The sequence below is a fragment of the Salvelinus sp. IW2-2015 genome, linkage group LG4q.1:29 (genome assembly GCF_002910315.2).
Source record: "Salvelinus sp. IW2-2015 linkage group LG4q.1:29, ASM291031v2, whole genome shotgun sequence".
Classification (NCBI taxonomy): Eukaryota; Metazoa; Chordata; class Actinopteri; order Salmoniformes; family Salmonidae; genus Salvelinus; species Salvelinus sp. IW2-2015.
In genome coordinates this window covers 11,610,712-11,624,799 of record NC_036842.1, presented here as the reverse complement: position 1 = coordinate 11,624,799, position 14,088 = coordinate 11,610,712, and the positions used below count along the sequence as shown (strand labels likewise).

Sequence of the window (14,088 nt, the reverse complement as noted above, 5' to 3'; positions counted from 1 at the left end):
TCGGTCCTACGACTCCCTACACACACCTACAACCCTCAACCACCCTCTCCCCTGACCCGCCCTATCTTCAAGTGCTGATGACAACCTCCAACAAGATGATACATTATTCCACAATGAGAAATACTTTTGCACTCGCCTTGCTTACAGACTTAGAACATTCTCGTTTTCTCTTTATTTTCTCCACAAATGTATGTCGGGGAGAGACTACTTATGTTATGAAAGACATTTCTGGCTGGCGAGAACCTGGCAATCTTTTTCAGATTCTACAGCTCACTGAAGCAACAAGCATTTAGTATTCAATAGCCATCAGACAGACATTTTGATAAAAATGAGTTTAATTCTGTAAAAAGTTATAAAATGAATATTGTACAAAAATAAAGTTTGTTGAGGGCTTTGGTTCAGTAACACAAAACATTACACCTTTTCTTTCACAGGCAATTATAACACAAACATGGGTCTGAAAACAAAAAATGCAATCCTTTCTGCCTGGTGTTTGCACTGGAGATTCCTCTGCCTTTACACACACCTTACCTTCACACAATAACTGACAGCTTTATGAACACACAGGAAAAGGAACACTGACAGTTGAGGAAACGACAATATGTAAAGACAGAGGGGGAGTGGTCAGCCACAGTTCACACACACTTAAAAGTAACATACGGAAAGGTAAGGGCCCAAGAGGCTGCCGGAAAGGCTTACACAGAAATCAGTTATTAAAGGGGATGATGATCCAATTGATAAAAGCATGCTGTGATTAAAGGGGTCGATCTTTCTCTGACAGTGTTTGGCCTAAATTCATCTTGATGCCGTGGATTTGTTCTGTGTGCTGGGGGAGATTATGGGGCTAAAGCTGGCTTGGTTTCTGTTGGGTGAGCACATATACTCTGGTCCATAATCCATGCTAACATCAAGGCCTGCTCTGGGGCTCCCTTTCTCTGGGTTTCACTCAAAAGCTCCTCTATATGGACAAGGGCATAGTAGTAATATGCTTTGAAGATTCCTCTGTTCGTGTTCTTTTCTGTTAAGTAGTTGTTTTGGGTGAGGTTTGATGGTATGCTGTATAGTGCTCACACTGAGAATGCCTGGTTACCCCCAGTGCTCCCCTCTCTCCCCTTTAGTAATGTCACAATCTATGTCCGTCTCTTTGTTGTACTGTCTGGCCCTAAGACATGTATGTCGGCTTGGCTAAGAGTGACAGAGCCAGATCTCCCTTAAATGGTTTTAAACACCAGGGTGCCTTTGCCAGTGGGAGTAGTGGGCTAAGCTGCATGTTAGAGGATCGTTTTCAAACTAACCCCAGATCAGTGAGAGAGACCTGTGTCAGAGCAGAGACAGAGACACTCCCAGGAACGCTAAAGCCTACTGGGACAGTAACCACTACAAAGCCTTTGCCCAGACTTGGTGTAGAGCCAGGACCAGGCTGAAGGGTTGAGATATAAGACCCTGGCAGCCAAGCGTACATGCATACCATCAACTTCTGCACTGTGATGGCCAAAGCATACTTCTGCACTGTGATGGCCAAAGGACACTGGGTCCATTTTCCACAGTCTAGTCCCTCAAGGTTTTCACTATATCAGAGATTTTCTCTATGATTTTTTTTTTGTGGTCTTTTGTAAAGCGTTCGGTAACATATTACTTTGCATATGGTGTGATTGAAAGAGAATGCAAGTGCGTTGAACGCAGTGGACCTGGAGGCTGCCCATATCCAACCTGTCCTGTACCTCCTGAGGTCCTTTTGTTCTTCTGTCTATAAAAGAAGAGTACGTTGAATTAATGTGGGGAGTATCATTGTAGGGAAGGATGCACAGCTGTCTGGGATAACCACCGGCAGTACGACTTTATTATGTCCTAAAAAAAAAACTGAGAATGCAGGGTTTGTATGCTCCTTTGTAAACATATAATGGCATGCCATGGTTTTGCCAGAAGTCTGTTTACCCCTTTACTTTGATAGAGTTAGGAGTGAGGAGCAGCTGACTGGTCTCTCCCAGGCCCTCAGCCCCTAACGTCCCAGGCCGCTCCATCCTCTGCTTTCCATTAGTGACAAATGAGGAACACTGTCAAAGACGCTCAAACCTGGCATCCTTCAAAATGATCGGAAAGCAGAGATAAGATTTTTTTGTTTAGAAAAAGGTTGAAATTGGTCCCCTCCAAGCTGTCTTTTTCTCTGCTTTCCCTCCCTAAACCTGATACCGTATGTTATTCTCATAAATCCATGATGTTTTGGAATCAGCAGTGGGTTTAGGATTATCTACCATGGAATTCAGATACAAACTGTACAGCGTTTTGAAACAAAAGGATGAGTTTGATTAGTTATGGCTGCACCTTGAACCCGGTTTCAGCACAATCTGATTTCCCTTAGAAAACATGCTCTGCTTTGGCACTATCCAGGACAAAACAAAGCTCAAATAAATAAGGAAAATCATAAAATGGACTGCAATAAATAACAATAAATTAATTCAATCTTAATAAATACATMTCATATATAATTTGAAATATTTCAGATTTTACATTGGTGTGTTGCACCAGACAGTCTCTGCTGTAGGACTAAGCCAGTCAACAGGTTGAAGAGTCTTTTTTTATCCCGTTCCCTCGTTCATTGTGAATGTAAACTTTAAGCTCCAGTCTGTGCAGTGGAACCAGAACGCACTGGACTGCAGCTAAAAATACTCATCAGGACGAGGTCTGCTCTCACTGTTCTCACTGTGAGCCTCAGGAGCTGACTACGTTCCTGGGAAAATAGATGCTCCCAGGAGAATCTGACGTTTTGAGAAACAGACCGGCTTTCAATATCCAGATTTCCTCTGTCTGGTTCTGTCTCACCAACTCCATTGCAGGCAAGCCTTTGAGTCTAATAGCATGGTTCAACAGGTAAATGAGACAGTATCCATGTAGACCTCCAAGGACGGGATCCAACCATGAAGTGAATACTGAGCTGAATTGACAATGTCTCTTTAATGGGCTGTTACACTGAATTTCAATGTAATTTAATGTCAGTCATCAACTATCGTTAGAACATAGAGGAGTCCCTTCTCCACTGTGACCTGACTTGGGCTCTGGATCAGCTTAATCACTGGAGGTTTGGGGACTACACCATCCCTGTTCAACCCTTTGCAGCTTCTCAGGAGTAGGACAGGACATGCTAACACTGGCCATTGGTCCTAAGACACCACTGGAGTGGACTATCCATCTCACGTTCTGTTATTTTCCACTGTGTTCCTTAACTTGAAAAGGCAGTGCCAGCCTCTGAGAGGCTTTATGTCACTGCCCCCTTCATTTATGTCTGTCAGCACTTTTCCTTTCTCTCTCGTTTCATCTCTCCCAGAGTCAAACACAACCACATTTGCGGGCAGAATGCTTCTGCAGAATGTGGTAGTCCTCGTTGTTGTCATCCAGGAACGATAGGTCATCGTCAAAGGCGATTGGTCGACAGCAGGTGCGGGAAGGTATGTCCTTGACCAGCTTCTTGTTGTGGGTGAGGTTGTTGAGGATCTTGTCATAGTTGGTCTCTGCGTCCGAACAGGGGCCGCTGCAGTACCGGAAGATCAGCTCCTCTTTGGTCCGGTAGCCCAACCCTAAGTCTGTCACGTTGAGATGGACCTCTTTTAGCAAGCAGCCACGGCCTTCAACCGGCTTCGTCCGCTGCTCCCCTCTTTCACTGCTCCTCCCTTTGCCCCCTCGCCCCCGACCCTTCTTCTTCTCCGCGCGTCCTCTCGCCCGTCCTCCTCTCCCCTCTCCTCTCCCTCCTCCTCCTCGGTCCGTGTTTGCTGCTCCTCTCTGTCTCTCCCGCTCTCTCTGCTCCCTCCTTTCCCTTGAGCCGCCGGCGGGCTCTGATGATCTCCTCAGTCTGCCAATGGTAGCCTTGATAAAATCCATTACATCATCAAACTGGTCGGGATATGGGCCTGTGATGTCATCTGTAAGAGAGAGAGGATGCATAGAGGAAATGACTGATAATGCAATAGTAAAGTCAATGCATTAAAGTGACAACATATACTGTAGTAATAAACAATAGAAGTAAAAATACTGATGGCAACAATTTGAATGTTAAATCAATATAGAGTTTCCCTGTGACAAGGTAGCGATGCTTCAATAACTAACAGTTGACAGTTCCATACAGAAGATTGTTTTAGTATTTCTTAGTAATTCTAGTTATACTTCTTGGAACGGACCACCTTCTCTTTCCCTTTTTAAAATACTGAATCAGAGCTTCAAAGCACCGCTAGAAGGGAATCATATGGATTGTGACATAGAGCCGATTTCATCTCTCTTCAGCACTTATTCTATTTCAAATTCAAAACATGCAGGAAGCCCTCCGCCATCTGCAGAGGGGAACAAAACCCCAGAGAGCCCTTTGATCCTCATGTAATACACGGTGATTCCATTATAGTGTAAACTCCCTCCTCCTTCTCCGCATCGCTTAAACGTCTGGCAACCCACTCAGAAGATCACAGAAAACATTATTGTTAAATGACTCAATTAGTATGACACTAATCATATTACCCAATATGAATGTCAGGTGTATGATGTTTTTTTGATGTTTTAATGTGTGTGTAAAAGTGTGTGTGTGGCTAGCTTTTGTGCGTGTGTGTGTTCGGTCAGTGGARGTGGGGTTAGTAGAGAAGGAATGCCCTTCAAGCTGGCCTTGGCATGATTTACTCCAGGCCTCAGTGGACTGGCCTGTGTGTGGCGGGCACAGGGCACCCAGGCAGGTTGTGTAGTGTGTCTATCTGCCAGGTGGAGGTGACAGTAGCCCAGCCTCTTCTTGCCGTTGGGAGTCACCTGTCTCACCTGTCCCACTGCCAGCGTACATGTCATCTGATCCACCCAGCTCCATGGCTGATTGGGCCGTCGCGGCGGTATCGGGTGAGCCAGGGACCAATCTGTTTAGACACCCTGTGCCCTTTGATTTAAACACCTTCTATTGTGTGGCTATCAGCTGATGGACGATAGAGTAGACAGTAGGACAGACAGACAGGGATAGCTCCTATTCTACGCTAGCTGACAGACAGACAGACAGACAGACAGAGATAGCTCCTATTCTACACCAGCTGACACACAGTTGTTCCAAAGCCCAAACGACAACAACACCTCCCGGCTCTCCCCGTGCACCTGTTTCAAATGTTCTCCAGAATCACGTTTGTTATGATTTAGAGATCAGTTCTGAAGTCTGTGAAGTCCTGACAAGGCATACAAAAAGATGTTTGTATTAAATACTTCACAGTTTTCTAGCCTAGTGGAGCACCAGAAGCCAGACACAAGTATCTCTAGAGGCWGTGGATCAGCTGCAGAGACACTTGGCTCCAAAGGTTACTTGGAACCGGTACAAGATTCATCGCTTACCACAGACATCGCACCCGAAACAAAAGGCCAAACCTCCCATTGAGTTCCAGGGTTGTTTACACCTTGGTGCATTGTTAACGGTCTTAAGTTACAGAACAGGCTGAGGTGATGTCACTCACCGCCGCTAACTGAATATGAGGTGAGGGGAAAAACATTTATCTGTTCTAAATGTTCCATGCCTTATCTAGAGCGCTGCACAGTTTACTACTGTGTAAAGTCAAGTCTGTTATGTTCTTTTAAACAAATGGAATTCCTTGCCCTCGAAGATGCTAAAATGAGCCTAAACACAATATTGCGCGCGCCCTTGTTGGTTTTGACTCTGCCGTATTGTCCAGTCTTTCTCCTGTGATCTGCATCTGTTTCCATGTTCCTTTACTCTAACTTGGTTAGGGATAAAACACAACACGCTATGTTTTCCTGACAGGGAAAGGGCACAGGTCCTGCAGTCCCAGAGAGACGGGGGTGAAGATAAACAAGCAAAAGGAATGTCAGCGCTAGGCTCTGTGTTTGGAACTGAGGAGCCGCACTCACTATTTCTTGCTCCTTCTGCCGCATGGATGTTTTTACCATCAGTGTGATGCTGCCCACAGCAGTAGTGGTTTTACCATCAGCGTGATGCTGCCCACAGCAGTAGATGTTTTACCATCAGTGTGATGCTGCCCAGAGCAGTAGTGGTTTTTACCATCAGCGTGATGCTGCCCACAGCAGTAGATGTTTTTACCATCAGCGTTGATGCTGCACACAGCAGTAGATTTTTTCCATCAGCGTGATGCTGCACACAACAGTAGATGTTTTTACCATCAGCGTGATGCTGCACATAGCAGTAGATGTTTTTACCATCAGCGTGATGCTGCACACAGCAGTAGATGTTTTTACTATCAGCTGATGCTGCCCACAGCAGTAGATGTTTTTACCATCAGCGTGATGCTGCACACAGCAGTAGATGTTTTTACTATCAGCGTGATGCTGCCCACAGCAGTAGATGTTTTTACATCAGCGTGATGCTGCACACAGCAGTAGATGTTTTTACCATCAGCGTGATGCTGCACACAACAGTAGATGTTTTTACCATCAGCGTGATGCTGCACACAGCAGTAGATGTTTTTACTATCAGCGTGATGCTGCCACACGCAGTAGATGTTTTTACCATCAGCGTGATGCTGCACACAGCAGTAGATGTTTTACTAATCAGCGTGATGCTGCACACAGCAGTAGATGTTTTTACTATCAGCGTGATGCTGCACCACAGCAGTAGATGTTTTTACCATCAGCGTGATGCTGGCCTACAGCACAGTAGATGTTTTTACTATCAGCGTGATGCTGCCCACAGCAGTAGATATTTTTACCATCAGCGTGATGCTGCACACAGCAGTAGATGTTTTTACCATCAGCGTGATGCTGCCCACAGCAGTAGATGTTTTTACCATCAGCGTGATGCTGCACATAGCAGTAGATGTTTTACCATCAGCGTGATGCTGCACACAGGAGTAGATGTTTTTACTATCAGCGCGATGCTGCACACAGTAGTAGGTGTTTTACTATCAGCGTGATGCTGCCCACAGCAGTAGATGTTTTACAACCATCAGCGTGATGCTGCCTACAGCAGTAGATATTTTTACTATCAGCGTGATGCGCCCACAGCAGTAGAGTGTTTTTACCATCAGCGTGATGCTGCCCAAGCAGTAGATGTTTTTACTATCAGCGTGATGCTGCCCACAGTAGTAGATGTTTTACTATCATGCGTGATGCTGCCCACAGCAGTAGATGTTTTTACCATCAGCGTGATGCTGCCCACAGCAGTAGATGTTTTTACTATCAGCGTGATGCTGCCCACAGTAGTAGATGTTTTTACTATCAGCGTGATGCTGCCCACAGCGAGTAGAGTGTTTTACTATCATGCGTGATGCTGCCCACAGCAGTAGATGTTTTTACTATCAGCGTGATGCTGCCCACAGCAGTAGATGTTTTACCATCAGCGTGATGCTGCCCACAGCAGTAGATGTTTTTACTATCAGCGTGATGCTGCCCACATAGTAGTGTTTTACTATCAGTGATGCTGCCCACAGCAGTAGATGTTTTTACCATCAGCGTGATGCTGCCCACAGCAGTAGATGTTTTTACCATCAGCGTGATGCTGCCACACGCAGTAGATGTTTTTACTATCAGCGTGATGCTGCCCACAGTAGTAGATGTTTTACTATCAGCGTGATGCTGCCCACAGCAGTTAGATGTTTTACTATCATGCGTGATGCTGCCCACAGTAGTAGATGTTTTACTATCAGCGTGATGCTGCCCACAGTAGTAGATGTTTTACTATCAGCGTGATGCTGCCCACAGTAGTAGATGTTTTACTATCAGCGTGATGCCTGCCCAACAGCAGTAGATGTTTTTACTATCAGCGTGATGCTGCCCACAGCAGTAGATATTTTTACTATCAGCGTGATGCTGCACACAACAGTAGAGAGAATTGTTTAATTAAACCTGCTGTTAGACAAACTGCTCTGAAGTAGGTAGTCAGCAGGATTTATCAATGACTGGTCTGGCCCCATGGGCGCCTCAGTTGAAGTGCCCTTCAACAATTAAAAAGTAGGCGAAAAAGGTAACTCAAATAACCAAATTCACCCTAGCGATTCAGACAAAATTGTTTGACTACAGAGGTAGCAAAACTGTACTTCAAATCTATGATACTCCCCCACTTAACATACTGCTTGACTAGTTGGGCCCCAGCTTGCTGTACAACATGAAAACCCATTCAGTCTGTCTACAAACAGGCTCTCAAAGTGCTTGATAGAAAGCCCAATAGCCATCATAACTAATACATCCTCAGAAAGCACACAAGTATTGTGCAATACACTGACGCATGTCTTGTATTCAAGATCCTAAATGGCCTGGCTCCTCCCCTCCACTTAGTACTTTTGTTCAACAGAAAACCCAAACATATGGCAGCAGATCCACAAGGTCCGCCGTGAGAGGTGGCTGTATAGTTCCCTTAAGGAAACGCACCTTTAGTCAATCTGCTTTCTCTGTGAGAACTTCCCATGTCGGGAACACACTACCATCAACTGCACCACCTAAAGCACCTTCACAAAAAAACACGAAGACATGGCTAAAGGCCAGTCAGACTTGTGAACATATTCCCTWGCTGTGTATTGCATCTTTCCATGTTGTCTGTAGTTTGTGAGGTGTGGAAACACTGTTGCTTTTATGTATTTTGTTTTGTTGCTTTTTATGTTATGTTGCTCTGTCTGCGTTCTACGTGTTGATTGTCCTATGCTGCTCTGCATGTGCTCACTGCTCATTGTTTGTCTGTATTGTATTGTTATTGTAATTATTTGTAATAACCTGCCCAGCAACTGTGGTTGAAAATTAGCCGACTGGCTAAACCGTCACTTTTACTGAAAWGTTGATRAATGTGCACTGTCCCTGTAAAAATGTTAAAAATCAACTCAAACTCAAACAATCAGCCCTCAATGACATTGACTGCTGTCCCTTTMTATGGGATAAGCTTGCCTTGCTGGTTGCTACAATATGATCCATAGCAAAAGTTCATGGCTTGCAAGACTTTAACCCAAGTGTGAACCCAAGGAGAGCCTGTTCCTACCAAGGGAGCACCCCCGACTCTATTTAAAACACATAATACTGTATRCGCCATACGGAACACATGGCAACCTATGGCCATCACATAAACATATGTATCCTCTCTGAGGTTTGTGTTACATGTTTGGGCTGAGTGTACCCCGTTTGTTTTGGTAATCAGGCCTCTGAACAAACTGGGTACCAAACCATAAATGGTATGTTGAATGTGCATTTTCCAGCGGCCGTGTTTGTCACCCTCTTCAACCCCATATACACTTCAAGGAACTGAGAACCAGTTGACTACTCAGTACTGCAGTCACTTTATTGCTATGGTTTTGCAACAGAGCCTCATCAAGCAACTTTAGTAGTCTTCTGTAAGAGAATCCTTTTCCAGAACACCCTCTGATCTTAAAGCTAGAGTCCTTAATTGAATTAACAACAAAGCAGTCACCCCGCCTCCGTTTTAGTAAAAAGCTGAGGGATTGGCCTGGAGAAATGTAAGCACTCTCAAATTAATATACAGAGCTATGGATACGAGGACTGACCATCCACGATATAAAAATGGTAGTTTTAACCGCGTGTTGTGGCTATACATTTACGTTGTAAACAATGTAAAACAAGCTTATATAGTTGAAGTCAGAAGTTTACATACACCTTAGCCCAATACATTTAAACTCAGTTTTTCACAATTCCTGACATTTAATCGTAGTAAAAATTCCCTGTCTTACGTCAGTTAGGATCACCACTGTATTTTAAGAATGTGAAATGTCAGAATAATAGTAGAGAGAATGATTTATTTCAGCTTTTATTTCTTTCATCACATTCCCAGTGGGCCAGAAGTTTACATACACTCAATTAGTATTTGGTAGCATTGCCTTTACATTGTTTAACTTGGGTCAAACGTTTCGGGTAGCCTTCCACAAGCTTCCCACAATAAGTTGGGTGAATTTTGGTCCATTCCTCCTGACAGAGCTGGTGTAACTGAGTCAGGTTTGTAGGTCTCCTTGCTCGCACATGCTTTTTCAGTTCTGCCCACAATCCTATAGGATTGAGGTCAGGGCTTTGTGATGGCCACTCCAATACCTAGACTTTGTTGTCCTTAAGCCATTTTGACACAACTTTGGAAGTATGCTTGGGGTCATTGTCCATTTGGAAGACCCATTTGTGACCAAGCTTTAACTCCCTGACTGATGTCTTGAGATGTTGCTTCAATATATTCACATACATTTCCTCCCTCATGATGCCATCTATTTTGTGAAGTGCACCATCCCCTYCTGCAGCAAAGCACCCCCACAACATGATGCTGCCACCCCTGTGCTTCACGGTTGGGATGGTGTTCTTCGGCTTGCAAGCCTCCCCCTTTTTCCTCCAAACATAAGGATGGTCATTATGGCCAAACAGTTCTATTTTTGTTTCATCAGACCAGAGGACATTTCTCCAAAAAGTACGATCTTTGTCCCCATKTKCAGGTTATGTCGATATAGGACTTGTTTTACTGTGGATATAGATACTTTTGGACCTGTTTCCTCCAGCATCTTCACAAGGTCCTTTGCTGTTGCTCTGCGATTGATTTGCACTTTTCGCACCAAAGTACGTCCATCTCTAGGAGACAGAACGCTTCTCCTTCCTGAGCGGTATGACGGCTGCRTGGTCCCATGGTGTTTATACTTGTGTACTATTGTTTGTACAGATGAACGTGGTACCTTCAGGCGTTTGGAAATTGCTCCCAAGGATGAACCAGACTGGTGGAGGTCTGCAATTGTTTTTCTTGAGGTCTTGGCTGATTTCTATTGATGTTCTCATGATGTCAAGCACAGAGGCACTGAGTTTGAAGGTAGGCCTTGAAATACATCCACAGGTACACCTCCAATTGACTCAAGTGATGTTAATTAGCCTATCTAAAGCCATGACATAATTTTCTGGAATTTTCCAAGCTGTTTAAAGGCACAGTCAACTTAGTGTATGTAAACTTCTGACCCACTGGAATTGTGATACACTGAATTATAAGTGAAATAATCTGTCTGTAAACAATTGTTGGAAAACTTACTTGTGTCATGCACAAAGTAGATGTCCTAACCGACTTGCCAAAACTATAGTTTGTTAACAAGAAATGTGTGGAGTGGTTGAAAAACTAGTTTTAATGTGTATGTATGTGTATGTAAACTTCCGACTTCAACTGTATTTGGGGCTCTGATGGGGTATGACAGTTGAACTAAGCTCATGAGGCATTCATAAGTTATATTCTCCAATAATCAATGGGTATATATCACAAGTCCGGAAATGGATGTAGCAACCAAGAATTTTAGCTTTAATCAGAAGAAAGTATATTTGACTCACACTTCAGCAGGTGATAAAACACTATCAGAGTCTTGACTTACATTTATTCTCCATGGAGATGTCCTGCAGGCTGTGAGACTCTGACTGGAACTCTGGCTCTGGGTCCTCCACAGACACGGACAGAGAATCACTGTACCGATCCGAGTAGTGAGCTCTCTTGGCTGGCTGAAGGTTTTGGTAGAGGGGGCGTGTGGAGACGGAGCTCAGGAGCAACAAACACGTGGCCAAAACATCCCATAACTTCATCTTAGACTCAGTTCCTATGAAGGAAGCTGCAAGAAAACAAAACAGGTTTGTGAGTCGGATCAACCTTTGAAATATTCCTACATTTACAAATTGGATTGAAATGTAAAAATATGTGTAGGCTGTAAACACGGGAAACATAGGACATAGTGCCAAAATGGGCTTAGTTTGGTCATCTTTTGAATCGCAAGAAAATATTACAAGCATGAATATTGGATGTTGATACTATGAAAGATGGGAATAAAGCGTAATAGATACGGTAGCTCCTGACTGGCACATTGTTGACCTGCTTTGATACAGTGCAGAAAACAGTCTTGAGTCATGATGACATCTTTGGAAATTCATTTGGCAATAGCAACCATCATTCATGTCAAGAGGTTATGCCCATTCAACAACAGTGAAGCAAGCCAACTTGCTGTATGTATGATGCTTTGTTGGCTATTGTGTTTTGGCACAGCTATTGGGGATCCAAATTAACAAACTTCAGAGATCATTATTTACATTGTATCAAATTGTATATCTTTCAACAAAGAAGGTCAAATATAGCTAGAAAGTTCTAAACGCTATATGTAGGCTAAATATAATCTGTTAGCCCGTGGTCTTTAGATTGACATGGTCTAGATATAATCTATAAATATGATTTCATACTCAACTATCCTATTACTTTTAGGGACCTCCATAGCTTCTACATGATACAAAATATTGATATTACAATAATGTCGTTTTAATTATTGTTTTTGTATATGATGGACATTCTGATCCAAAGCACCTCGATTACAACACATTTTTGACCTATTTGAGTGATAATTTACGAGTGCGTGTTACTGAAATGGGTGGCCGTCACAGGCAAAGGGTGCGCCTTTACTTCAAAATTCGTTTATGGACGCACCATGCATAGAGCATTGGCTGGTGTCCATTAGAAAGGCTACAGTAGCCTTCATGTTGGCATCTATTTGCCAGATGGTGAATCCCTGTTGCTTATGTGACTATTGTTAATTGAGCATTGGCTGCAGATAAAGTATGTCCATGGGGTGTACTTTTTGAATAGGCATAATGCATTAAATAAATTACTTCCGATTTGCAACTAATACCTAGAAAAATTTGGCACACTGTTAATGCGTGTTAGACATTTTTTTCTTATTTTTTGTACGCGTTTTATCCATTGTGAATGCTTACTTTGTCGACATTCAGAATAGGTCTGATATCCTCAAAATTCCTTCATCAATACTATAGTAGGTTAAAAGCCTACATAGCCTACACAAGTGCATCTCATTTACAAAAAATAAATAATATTGCACAATCAATAACTGTGAATGGAATGTGCTTACCTTAAATCTGGCCCTTGCAGACCTGCAAGTGTATCGGTATTAAAGTCCAACACACAGCGATGCATTTAACGTTCCGTGGTGAGTAAGAAGTACTTGTATCCAAATGATATATTCAGACTGTACAGTTTTATCTGATCACATAAACAAGATCCGATGCGTTCAATTTAAATGACAATGTAGAAAACAACAGTAAGTAAAAATGCCACTCAGAATTAATGGAACTCTGTAGCCTACAGAGCGCCCAACCATGCGTCTGCCCACAGGTAGGCTACACGCTTAAGTGGATAGCTGGCCAAAGTGCCTCGGCGCTGTCTATCCAGGCGCTCAATCGCAAACTAATTGGATGCTGGTTTCCACATTGGAAATCCGAGAGAGATCCACCATCACCAACTGCAAGGAGTCAAATGAAGACATCAGCTTTACCGACGCAGGGAGCAGAGCGGTTTGCCAAAGCCGAAAGGCAGGGAAAACGCACCGAATCGCGCTTTAGAGAGACAGTTTATTAGTGTTACCTTAAACTGTTTTAATGAGAGAAAATCAAACCAAAAACGTCTGTAACATCCACCAGACCAACATTGGGTCAAGAAGATTTACTTGATGTTTTCATATCCCCAATGGACTTGGTATTCTAATAAAAAACGAGGGCAATGTGTATTCTCCATTATATCCAAGTGGTGTCCGCGCAAGGAGTGAGATGGTTGTCCACATATATTCTCTCCAGACTGGCACTGGCAGTACAGATGTGCAGCTGTCTGCGCATCACGCTGTACGAGTCACAGAAGACGGCTTGGATAGATTTATAGCTTTGAGCGCGCTGACGTTTCGAAGAGTCCGCCCTTCTTTTCTCGACCTCTGCACAACCAAACAGCAAGTACAAACAGAAGTACACGCAAACTCACATCTCCAAAACACCCCTGGCGCTCCATTTGCTGGGTCGCAGTTTTGGGATCTCTTTAGGAGTATGTCACTCTCCTAATGTCCTGGGGTTAGATTTCAGTAATGCGGAAGGCGATTTGGAGACGTTCGTTTGCTATACATGTTCCTTGAATACACTGATCTTTACCGCGCGCGCTGGGTGTCGGGTTCCAGCTACTCATAGATCAAATTAGGATGCCCACCACACCTATTTACTAGGACAGACTTGTAAATAAGTGTGATGGGCATTTGTGGGTAAAGGTGAAAATATGTAAGTCCTTTAACATTTTATGCATATGGCACACTATATAATTCTCCAAAATATAATGCACTGCAGCAACTGTAGAAT

General features: G+C 43.5%; 1 protein-coding gene across 1 annotated transcript; it reads right to left on the bottom strand.

Moving 5' to 3' along the window:
- Positions 1-241: 241 nt before the first annotated feature.
- On the bottom strand, positions 242-13,566 carry LOC111961441 (glial cell line-derived neurotrophic factor-like). The gene is made up of 3 exons (XM_023983709.2): positions 12,825-13,566; positions 11,295-11,525; positions 242-3,914 (listed from the first exon to the last, which is right to left on the bottom strand). Exons 2-3 carry the CDS (start codon positions 11,497-11,499, stop codon positions 3,325-3,327), a joined length of 795 nt encoding a protein of 264 aa, XP_023839477.1. The 5' UTR covers positions 11,500-11,525; positions 12,825-13,566; the 3' UTR covers positions 242-3,324.
- Between the last annotated feature and the right edge of the window lie 522 nt (positions 13,567-14,088).

Bases quoted from the DNA above. Each gene is read 5' to 3' on its own strand.
- LOC111961441 (XM_023983709.2), bottom strand. From the start codon at position 11,499: ATGAAGTTATGGGATGTTTTGGCCACGTGTTTGTTGCTCCTGAGCTCC. The intron at 3,915-11,294 runs GTAAGTCAAGAC...TCTCTCTTACAG, and splicing joins CATCTCCATGGAGAATAAAT to ATGACATCACAGGCCCATAT.